Below are 12051 nucleotides of genomic sequence, written 5' to 3'. Positions count from 1 at the left end.
GAGAAGGGGACCATCAAGTTTGGTACCGGTGGACTCCCTGCCTAGAGAGAGCCATCAGTGGGATCAGCCTTGGCTTTACAATTGACGCTGGAGGCTTTTGAGGCAGCCAGGAGCCTCCTTGCTCTCCCAGTATCACCATCCCCCTCAGGTTGTGGACTGTTGATTACAGCTCCAGCATCACGGGATGCTTCAGCATCGAAGCAGGTGCCAGCAGAGGGCAAGCCAGCAATGATGGCGCGGCACCACCATCCATTGAGCTCTCCCTCGCTGCACTGCTCTTTATCGCAGCACTGCTCTCCATCATGGTACCGATCCCCATCACAGCATCACTCCACCGTGATCACCCAGGAGTGGGTCCTTGGGCTCTGAATTGGAGGCAGACTGGTACACCTCCCGGAGGAGCAGGTACCAAGCTGACCATAGACACCTGGCAGCTATGGCACAAGGACACGTACTGATAGCATGGTCATCGACACAATGGCAAATGCCAATGTGGTACCCTTGGGTGATCCATTCGTTCCAAGGTTTCCACTCCGGATGCTCTTGACACCATTGGAGGTGAGAGTGCCTCTGCCTTCCCCATCTGAAAGGGGTTTGATCCCTCATGCTGAGGTTGGCACTGGGACACAGGGCAACAGAGGAGGTACAGGGCCGGTTCTGGTATAAGCTTCATTGTCCTTCTCCCCAGACGAGGCAGTGGCAGGGATGACCGTGGTGCACACGCAAGATGACTATAGGGCTCATCAACAGCTTCTGCGTTATGTCACCCAGAACTTGGGAATACAGGCTGAGGAAATCTCTGAGTCAGCCCATGCCCTGATGGACATACTATTGCCCTTGGGTCTGTCAGGGGTGGCCCTGCCTTTAAATGATGCCATCTTGCAGCCTGTAAAGACTCTGTGGCAGACTCCTGCTTCCCTCCACCCCACAGCTAAGTGGATGGAAAGGAAATATTTTGTGCCCCCCATGGGATATGAGGATCTGTGTACTCACCCTCCGCTGGGCTCGCTGGTTGTCCTGGCAGCTAATGAAAGGGAGAAATGGGCAATAAGGGCCATTGTCCAAGGCGAAAGAGGCCAAGAAACTGGACTTACTGGGCAGGAAGGTATACTCAATGCGGGGCCTCCAGCTGAGACTAGCCCACCACCAGGCCCTCTTGGGCCGCTATGATTTTAGTGTGTGGTCAGCCATGACAAAATTTAAGGAACTGTTACCTTCGGAGTCCAGGACTAAATTCTTGGCCCTCGTAGAGGAGGGTAAGGTGGTGGTCAAAGCATCCCTCCAAACCGCCTTGGGCACGGCAGACTTGGCAGCCTGATTCATGGCCTCAGCAGTGGTCATGAGGCGGAGCTCCTGGCTTCAGTCCTCAGGACTATCCTATGAAGTCCAACAGACTATTCAGTACCTACCCTTTGAAGGGAACTCCCTTTTCTTGGAGCAGACTGATGCTAAGCTCCATAGTCTAAAGGACTCAAGGGCTACTTTAAAATCCCCAGCCCCGGCTCGGAAACACTATGTACCCCAACCTATGGGCCATCTCTATCCTCCACAGCATCCTCAGTAGAGGCAAGATTATAGCCACAGGAGGAGGCCTACACCTCCCAGTCCAGGACATCTAAAGAGTGCGACCTGGCTGCTGATCCACAAGTTTACCTCACACTACGCCACCACTCAGCAGGCTAGAGATGATGCAGGCTTTGGTCAAGCGGTGCTAGTCTGCTCGTCAGTGAAACTCTGATCCCACCACCTGACCAATTGCTTGGGAATCGCCTACACTGGAATGGACATGAGCAAACACTCCAAGAAGAAGAGATGGTTACTAACTTTTCTGTAACTGTTGTTCTTTGAGATGTGTTGCTCATGTCCATTCCCAAACCCGTTGTCCTACCCTTCTGTTGGAGTTGCTCTCAAGAAAGAACTGAGGGGGGTGGTAGGTTCCTATATATTGCGCCATGTAGGTGTCACTCAAGGGGGCACCAGAGATGACCTGATGGATACCACTGGGAGGAAAAATTTCCGGCGACAGTGCACGTGGCGTGCGCACACCTACATTGGAAGGTTAGTAACTGTTTTTCTCCTTCTGCACTGCCCCAGGCTATGAACTCTTGTACTCTTTGAGTTCTTGTACAAATCCTCTTATATAAAGATTCCTCCCCATGCCCCAACTGATATAGATATTAGGGATTGGAAAGGCTGGAGAAGATGGTTTAAGGTAGTAAAAGGAGTGTGACTAGATGAAATGAAAGGAAAGGAAGCTTAGTCTAACTATCTAGAAATCCTTCCTAGTTCGTAGGTTGTGAAATACTCGCCAAGGGAAGTAGTGGAGACCCCATCCTGTGGGACATTTAGAACCAGATGGGACAAAGTGTGAGGAAATGGAGGGCAGTCCTTTCCCGGCAGAGTGCTGTGCTCGCTAGGGCCTGACAGGGCTTCTCTCTTCTGATTAAGTTGGGATAGTGATTGGCCTGGGATGCTGCTCCCTTTTTTCTCTACCACTGCCAGGTTTGGAGTCTGAAGGGCAGGTGTGGTGATAACGGGTTTCCTGTTTCTCATCTAGGGGAACTAATGGATGGCAGGAGAGGGCTGGTCCCCTCCAATTTTGTTGAACGAGTTTCAGATGATGACCTCATGACCTTTCTGCCTCCAGAGGTAAATGATCTCACCCAGAGCTCGTACCACGAGAGGAGCTTTGTCGGTGCAAGCACTAGCAGTGGAGAGAGAAGTGATCACTCTGCTGAGGAGGCCAGTGTCAGTCCATTGCCTAGTAGACCAGAAGACCAGGAGGAGCCTGTCAATCACACAGCAGTGCCTTATCCGAGAAAGCTGACTGTGATCAAACAGCTCACCAGCGGCATAGTTGTAGGCTGGGAGCCACCACTTTTGCCAGCTGGCAGTACAGACATACAGAGCTATAACGTCTATGTGGATGCAGAGTTATGCCAGAATGTGAAGAGTGGCTCTCAAACGAAAGCTGTGATCGAGAAGCTGGACTTGGAGCTGAAAGCCTATCGCATCTCTGTGCAAAGTGTGACAGAGCAAGGAAGCTCCGATACGCTGCGGTGCACTTTCTGTGTAGGGCAAGATTTCTGCATAGCACCAACGCTGCTGAAAATCAGAAGCATGACAGCGACCTCAGCAGAGGTTACCTGGCTACCATGCAACAGCAACTACATTCATGCAGTGTACCTCAATGAGGAAGAGTGTGATACCACAAAGCCAGGTGTCTACTGGTACACGTTCCACAGCCTGCACCCTAACACTCAGTACATTGCCAAGGTGGAGGCCCGGCCCCCCAGGGTGCTCTGGGAGTTGCCCCAGGAGAGGCGTGAGCAGAAAGCAGCAGCGATACACTTCACTACTCCCTTAGCAGGTACTGGGGATGGAGAGGGACAAACAATGCAGTTTTACTAGGTGGTTTCTCTGATTTCCAAAGAGTAACACTTGGCGCTGAGGCTGTGATTCCCAGTTTGAGAAGACCTAGCCTCACTAGCTCTCCTTGAGTTCCCATGCTAAAACCAGAATGTAGCGGGAGCAGTGGGAGGGCTACCCACCCCGAGTGGCTGCCCACAGAGACACTAACTATGTACCCAGGGTGGCTAGCCCTTCCCACAGCTCATGCCAATGCAGCTACTCTCTATTTTTGGCACCCTAGTTTAATGAGAGCTAGCCCATGTATGTCAGAGCCCCAGCTCCAAATGTAGACAGACCTAAGCTGGTTTGTCATTTGGTTTTAACATTTTCTTGTTTTAGTTTTACAAGATAAACTCTTCTTGCCGCAAGTTGCTGAGTGAAAATAGCAAATGTCCACCTTCACTGAAGTGTGTAGTGTGCCTTCCAGGGGGAGAGGTGACATGTATCATCATTAAACATATGCACCATGCTGCAGGAATCACTTCACTTCACCCTCATCTACATTTGCAAAAGCCTGATTTCCACATGCGGAAATTCACAAAGCAAAAGCATTGCATTTTCACTGCTCTGATTCGGTCTGTTTTTCCCCAAGTCTGGAGATGAACCTCTCGAGTGATTTCTGCTCCTGTAGCTTTCGGGTGAGAGAGCTTCACTTCCTTCCTTCCACTACTTACTTGGATTTAGTTTGGCAATTATGCCACTTCATGACAAATACAAGGGAAAATTTCATTGCTCTCTCCTAGGAACTCCTGATGCACCACTTGATGTCCAAGCAGAGCCTGGCCCCTCAGCAGGCATTCTGGTTATCAGCTGGCTACCTGTCACCATTGATGCAGAAGGCTCATCGAATGGGGTCCGAGTTACCGGCTATGCTGTGTATGCTGATGGACAGAAGGTAATATACATGCAGTCACAGGCTGGATACTGGGGTGCAGAGGGATGTGAGATGGGGATATTGAAGTGGAGAGTGGGTATGTGATTGTAGAGGCTCCATATGGTTCAGTGAAGTCACATGGATGATGCCAATTAATTTGCGGTTGCAGTGGTGCTCAGTTGCCCCCATCAGAAGTGAGGGAGTCCCTGTCATGTTAGTGATGTGCAAACACGAAGGAAGACAAGGTCTCTGCTCCAAAGAGCTTAGGGCTGAAACATCAGCTGCAAAAAGACATTCTGTAAGGACGTCATTCAGTATGGTGCATGCAGGGAATAGCTAGTTAGCTGAAAGTTCCCAGTTACACATTTGGTGTTTTCAGATACATCCATGACAACAGATTCAGAGGCGATGTGTGGGGGAGACATGGAGGGACACGTCCCCCCTCCTGATTTGCTGCTTGGTGTGATGGGGTGCGCTCACCGCTCTGGCGCCTCCTGTTGGTTGTCTTGGGAATTAGCTCTGTGTAGTAGTGTGGCCTCTTCTGGTGGTGCCTCACTGCTGTCACTCTTGCTCTAGGACTCACGTCTCTCTAAGGACCGTGGTGTCCTCTTCAGCGACACTGCCCTCCTGCTGTGCCACACATTGTCCTCCCCCCACTTCTGGGGGACCTGCAATCTCTGTCCAATCTGTCCAGCCACTTCCCTCAGTGGCAACTGCAGTCCAGTGTCCTGAGGCCACTTCCCATGCGTCTCCAGCTCCCTCTTCTGCCCTTACCTCAGGGCCTCAGGTAGCCAGCCAGGAGCTCTCTCTGCCCAGGGTTCTGGCAGTTCTCTCAGCCCTCCAGAGACACAGTCCTTCCTCCCTGGGCTCCCAGCAGAGAACTGCCTTCCTCTGCCCTGCAGCTCCCTTTTTATATGGGCCTTCTTGGCCCTGACTGGCTGCTTCTTTCAGACCTTCTCTGATTGGCTGCTCCGGCGCAGCCTATCTAGGGCTGCTTTTAACCCCTTTTCTGCCAGTGGGGGGCAGCTGCCCCATCACACTTGGCTTGCACTGAGCATGCTCACACGTACTGAGCATGCTCAGTAACACTGCTGAAGCTGGCTGCCCTCACTCTGCCCCGCCTCTGTTGACAGGCATGGGTTGTCTCTGAACAGATTGAGAACTTTGGGTTGATGCTCAACACGTGGTGTCCTGGGTGAATAGAATCTGTCCTGGAGAAATGGAATAATGTCCGCCAAGCTATTTTTGAATATTAGGACCAACGGAAATAAGAACTTGCACTATTGAAGCACTGTTAGCTCTCCCAGCTTAGAATTGTGCAGGGAATCGAGTAGCTACTCCAGACAGCACGGACTGAGGGAGTGCATGCAATGCTGGGAAATGGAGTTCTCTGCCACTGGCTCTCTGTGCACCCTGATTGTTTGTCAAGTGGGTTAATTCCATTGGGGGTGGGAGCTTGTCTTCCAGGTAAGGTTGCATAACTAGAGCGTCACCCACTTTGTTCCTTAGACAGGCTGAGCTGGTGGGTGAGGGAGGGTCAGGAATGGCAGCTCTATCGCAGAACCTGTAGCAGTTTGACAGGATACTGTCACTAACCCTACATTTGTCTGTTAAGTCCTCTTCTTCTCTGTGTTGGTTTATCACTTTCATATCAACAACTTCTCTTGGCAGGGCCCATATGGCTCTGCAGGCAGAGGAGCCAGAGCAGTAGCTTTGGGATGTCAGAGGTAACTCAGCCAGTCATCACTCCCTCCCTCCAGTACCCCTAACTTTAAACCCTGCTGCCAGCCTTGGCCATCTCTCCCCTTGCCATGGCCCATGTGGTGCTGCCGGGGAAGGAACTGTTTTGACTGGGTGAAGGTAAATGGGCATAGCCTGGAGGGAGGCACCATGCAAATCTCCAGCCTCACTCGTACTCAGCCAATATGGCTCCAGATCAGACATGCCAAACACGCGGAAAAACGCAGAAGTTTGAAATGGGATTAGCTTGATTCTGGGTTTATTGTGAAAGTCGGGGTAATTATTTATCACGGATCTGCTATTCCACTCCTGAACCCCTGCGCCCCCAATGCTGACAATACACCTTAGTCCTGACCTGCAGTTTCATTGGCTGACTCTTTTCAGCCAGTGAGATTGAAATATGCAAATAAACTGGAGGGTGAGTAATGACTGGCTGAGTTACTTCTGGTATCACAATACTCCTCTGCCTGCAGCACTAACAGAGCACTGTATGGAGATCAGGTTTCCTGGTGGTTGGCTGTTCCAATTGTCATCAAAATCAATGCACTTTGTGGGAGTCACATCCTGTGTCTTGCTAGGCAACTTCATAGTAACTCTGTTAGGGGAGTTTGTGCCTGCCTAAGTTATGAGCATCCACAATCCTGCCTTGGTACTTGTCCTCCGCCTTTCTCTGTCTCAAAGCATCATTTAAGGACCTCTGGATTAAAAAGGCGGAAGGGGGTCAGGTGGATCTGCAGAGGTAATGCATTCAGAGAACTCCATTTACTTCCCTCTGGAAGTCTCTACTGCAGGAGATTAACTAGCAGCATCACACTCCAGGAGGTGGACTGAGGAGTGTTCACTTAAATGGGGATTGCAGTACTGCCCTCCCAAATTGAGCATCTGATCTGGCTCCAGAGTAGAATGACTGGTTTGTGATGGGGGAATAAAGAGCTTTGTAACACGGGCAGAGACAGTGGCCATACTGCTCACAGGATCACGGGTGGCATCCTGCTTTCTGCTCAGTCTGGACACATAGCTCCTTAAATATGATCTGTACATACATTGTTCAGTGATTGTGTTGTCCAGCAGGCCACTAGCCCTCGGTAGAGCCCTCACATAGAACCCTTTAGTGAATTATTATGCATGTATCCGACCCAGCGGATCCCTGTAAATCTCTATACCGCCCCCGTGGGTCCCGGATCACATCTCATCCCTTACACTGACACAATAGGGCTAGCCACTGACTACTCTGTCTATATTGGTTCGGAACCCCCTAGCCTGGACAATCCATCTGCCACTGCAGCTTCCTTACCCTTCATATGTACAGTTTCTGTATCCTATTCCTTCAGCACTACACTCGGCATAGCAGCCTGGAGTTGGTACCTCATGCCAGAGAGTGGTCCGTTGAAATCACATGGCATCTCCCTTTAAAAAGACTGCATAATGAGAGAGAATGCAAACAGCAGTGATAAATGAGCTGGAAGGCCTCTTGGACCCAGAAAAGTTTAAGGCAGGTCTTGCAGAATCCACTGACCTACTTGCCCATGATGGGCAGCACGTGTTCCAGAGAGAGGTCCATCAGCTCCTTCAGGATCTCAGCTTTCGTTTAATGATTGAAGTTTGTAGTCTTCATTGTTGAGTAGAAATCCTGCTGAAGAATGACCTGAGTGCTGGCAAAGTAGTGACATCTGCCTGAGACTTCAGGAGACCACCCTAGTGCCTCCAGTGCTGCTCAAAGCTCTGCTCAGCTGCAGCAGACAGAACACTGACCAGAGTCTTCTCAGCTTCATTGCTGCTATTCAGAACCCTGTCAGCAGCAGTGAAGCTGGCAGAGCGGAGATAATATTCACTTGCTTGCTGTTTGGGAAGTGGAGGTGGATGCCAGCACTGTTGTCTGTAGAGGAGGGGTTAACAGAGTAGTGGAGATGCCCACAACGCATTGTAGCAGCCTGGTAGAGAATGGAGTATTGAACATCCTGCCTCTGCCAAATAGCAGCCAGGAGGAACTTTCTGCCTCAGACCTGACTCCTTGAGTCCAGGCCAAAATCTGGGCCTGCCTCTGGCATCTCCTGGTGACTGTTCAGATGCCAGATTAAGGCCAACGCTGAGTTCTTCATCTTTCCCCCCGAAAACCTTCCCCCCTCCCCTTCCCTCCTTTCTTCATCGCCATGGCCACCACCGCCATCTTCCCTGTCACTCAGGCTCATAACTTGGGTGCCACCTTTGACTCGGCTCTCTTGCTAGGGCTTTGTCTAAATCTTGCCAATCTTCAGTCTAACATCTCTAAGGTCTGGTCTTTCCTCTCCATCCACGCAGCTGAAGGCCTCATTCTGAGTCTCATCATCTCATGTCTTCTGCTCAATGCCTATCATTCAAATCAAAATGCAAAGAATGTAACTAGCTCATCATTTTGAGCACATCACCTATGTATCATCCCACATCTCCTCTTTCTCCATCATTCTCCCATCAATACACACACAACCCACCTTCCAACCAGTTTTCAGATTCTCCCCATCCTTCATCTCTTATCTGTCTTGTTTGTATCCAGACACCCAGACACTGCTGATGTCAGCTTGCACTTGCTCGCTCTGCGCGCCAGCCCTGTCACCCACCCACCCTGCATGTGTCAAACAAGTTCATGCATGCTTTGTCCCAGGCTGCCCTTCACCTATGGGGGGAGCTTCCTGTGAACGTCCACAAAGCCACCTGACTGTCATCTTTCAGACCCCCCCATTAAAACTCTCCTTTGCCATGACGCCTAAAGAAACCTTGACAGCAGATAGGGCAGCTGCTACTGTGAGATCACTGCCAATCAGGCTGCCAGATGTGATTTTCTTGTGCTCCCTCGGGAGTCTGTCTCTTGTATGAGAGCTAGAGTGTAAGCTCTTTGCAGCAGGAGCCATCTTTTTGGTATCAGTTTGCACAGCGCCTGGCAGAACGGGTTCTGGAAGGGAGCCGCAGATGCCAGCACCCTCGCCAGGAGTGAAATGCAGAGGCATGTTGTTCATGCCGCAGAGCATTGCTAGTGCTGCAGAGTTGTTAATGCAGCTAGTGCTGCCGTTCTTGGTGTGCCTGTCTCAGCTGCGCTAGCAGACAGTGCAGCATGCGGATTCAGCAGACTTCGATGTTATCCATAAGAAAGGCCACAGGCTCGGTTCGGTGGTGAAGGCGCTTGGCCAGGTTTGTCGTCAGCAAAGCAGGGTCCTAACGCCCCATAGGAGCTACAGGGACACTAACACATGGATGCTTGTGACCAGGGACAATCAACATAACAAGGGATGTGTTACGCTCCGGATGTGGTTAGTTACCACCCTTCTCTTTGTACCTGCTAGTTCCAGCAAAACATCCTCATCCATTGTCTGTCGTCCCCTCCTTATCTTTACGCAGGGTTGGTGTGGTCCTGTACCACCTCTTACAAATGTGTTTATGTAGTTTCTTAAGAGCTCTGGGTGTTCTTGTACCATCTTCTCTGGCCAAGACTGTGCTTACCTGGTTAGCTGACCCTTAGTGTGTCGCTATTCTGCCAAAGCCAGGCCTGCTCTGGTTCACAGCCTTTGGTTCACACTGCTAGTGATGCCTAGGGCTCCTGCAAGGCTGCACTAACTAGCACTGATGAGAGCCTCTAGGCACCTGGCTGTTGAGCAGGGAAGAGGTGCATCTCTCTGCTCAGGACTCAGCAGTGACCCTCTCCTGGAGTTAGGCATCTCAGCCAGGTCAGCCGTGCTCTAGCAGGAGAAACTCATGAAAGGCCAGAGAGAAACCTACCGCATGGTAGCCTATAGCCCAGGCCCCCGGAGGTCTGGGAGAGCTGCTCTGCCTGATGTGGAGGGGAGACTTTAATCCAGGGCTCTTACATCACTTGGGAAGCCCTATCCACTGGGCTATTGGGTATTCAGGGGCAGGGAGCTCTCGATTTTGCCTGTTGAAGTTGTTCCACTTTGTATCAATAATTAACTATTCATTGGAACAAGGACTAGAACTGAGGTCTCCACATCACTAGTGCGTGCCCTGATCCCCTGGTTATTCAGGGTGGGTCTCACTCTTTCTCCTGGAGATGTTGTCCCTCATTCCTAACCGCTAGGTGGAGACACACACCCATGAAAAATTATCGCACTGCTCATCCCTGGTCATCTAATGGGTGAGATCTGATGCGTGCTCTGAGCACACCTGCTCAATTAGACCCTTCTGGTGACATACATGGGGTAATGTCTAGCTGGAAAATCCTGCTTCGGCACTACTCGGGCATCGGCGTGAGCGAGGACTACAAGGAGCTCACCAGCCGTGGGGCAGTGTCAGTGCGTAGGCGGCTTGATGCCGACCAGCAGAAGTGGAGCCGCTGAGGGTACGTAGATGCCTACAGGGGTAGGAAGCAGCTGAGCAGTGGTTTTGAGAATGTCAGAGGCATCACATTGGTGGACTGAGGTGCCTAAAGAGAGAGGGAGGTGTCTAAGTCCCTTTGTGGGTCTGGCTCTAAATGACTTAATTGCCCAAGCCACTTTTGAAAATTGAACTTAATGGATTTAGGAGCCTAAGTGTCATTTCCAAAAATGATTTAGGGCCAGATTTTCAAAGCTATTTAGGCATCTAAATATGCAGATTGGCACATAGGCAAATTTTCCAAACCATCTAAGTGGGTTAGGTTCCTAATTCCCATTGGTTACAGGTTAGGCATCGAACCTACATAGGCTCTTTTTTAAAAATCCCATTAGGCACTTGTCTGAATCTTTAGGTGCCTAAGTCCTTTTCGAACTCTGTCCCTCAAGCATGCAGGTCACTTACGTACTTTTGAAAGTTTTTGTGCTAGTAGGTGTCAGATGCATATTTCAAGCCCTTGGTGAGGGAACTCACCCTCTACCTTAGAAGCAGGAAAGGGGTGTGGGGTATGAACGCTCCACACTCCAGTACAGATGTTTGCAGAGAATCCCTTAGAGCATTACAAGTTGAAACTGACCTGCAACATACTGTACCTGTGGGAAACGCAGCCGCCTCGAGTACATTTACATTGCAAGAAAACCTGTGGTAGTGAGCCTCAGAGCCCTGGTTAATGAATGGGGCTTGCAGGGTTCGCTCTACAGGGCTAAAACTACCAGTGTAGACATTCGGGATTGGGCTGGAGCCCAGGCTCCAAAACCCTCCCCTCTCACTGGGTTTCAGAGCCCAGCAGGAGCCCAAATGACTACACTGCTATTTTCTGCTCCATAGCATGAGCTCCACACGTCCGTTGACCCGGGCTCTGAGTCTCATTGCGGTGGGTCTGTGCAGTGTAGCTGTACCCCTGTAGGGTGAAACGTAGCAACCAGGAAAAGTGCGCAGCAGAAAACAGTTTGGATAGGAAAGAGAGAATGTTGTTTGCAATGGCAGGTCTTTTCCTTTCCCCAGGCCAAAGCCAAGGAGCCTGGAAGACTGTCAGGGCTTGGGAGGGAGGGAAGCAGCAGCCAGTTGGCGTGGCTGGGAATGATGCCAGTATTAGAAACAAGAAGAGTCAGCACTTGGTTCCGAGGACTCAGATGGGGGAGGGACTGGGAAGAGGGAAGATTGTAGTTCTAGCCTGTAAAATACCCACATTTCTCATGCAATTGAAGGCAAAAGAGAAAAATCTCAACAGCTAATGCCATATGGATGTGCTAAAATTGGAGAGGGTTCATTGGCTCTCATTGCTGCTTTTAACGGAGCATTTTCCCAATTCTGGTTTTGCCAGCAAGGGCTTCCCACAGCCATCTACCCCTTCTCCCCTTCTTTGGGACTGGCCCTTTGTCCTGGGGCAGCCCAAGGAGTCCTGTGTGGGGCTGCAGTCAGTTGGAGAGTTGGATTCTTGCTGGAGTGACTTGTTCTCTTTTCTCTGTCTGCTGTGACTTGCCTCATCTCCATCTGCAGAAGGGCTGGACAGCTGCAGTTTCTTGCTACCACTCAACTGCCAGGAGCTTTGAAAAGTGATAGAAGGACAGTAGGGTTGGAAGCTGGCGGCTTGAGTCCACATGCCTAGGGTCTGGGCAGGCTTTTCAGCCCACGCTGCTGCCCAGGCTACCAGGGTGTCATTGCTGTCG

The 12051-nt window shown here is 50.8% G+C and overlaps 1 protein-coding gene across 8 annotated transcripts in view; it reads left to right on the top strand.

Annotated features, from left to right (window-relative positions):
* Positions 1-12051, top strand: part of TSPOAP1 (TSPO associated protein 1) — a 145907-nt gene that overhangs the window by 92368 nt on the left and 41488 nt on the right. For all 8 annotated transcript variants that reach the window (XM_039507753.1, XM_039507754.1, XM_039507752.1 and 5 more), the window contains 2 exons: positions 2558-3370; positions 4155-4306. In XM_039507753.1, coding sequence (XP_039363687.1) covers positions 2558-3370; positions 4155-4306 — 965 coding nt within the window. The remainder of the gene's footprint in view (positions 1-2557; positions 3371-4154; positions 4307-12051) is intronic.

Source organism: Mauremys reevesii, linkage group 20 (assembly GCF_016161935.1).
Source record: "Mauremys reevesii isolate NIE-2019 linkage group 20, ASM1616193v1, whole genome shotgun sequence".
Lineage (NCBI taxonomy): Eukaryota > Metazoa > Chordata > Testudines > Geoemydidae > Mauremys > Mauremys reevesii.
The sequence above is the reverse complement of the archived record's forward strand: the minus strand, read 5'-3'. Positions and strand labels throughout refer to the sequence as shown.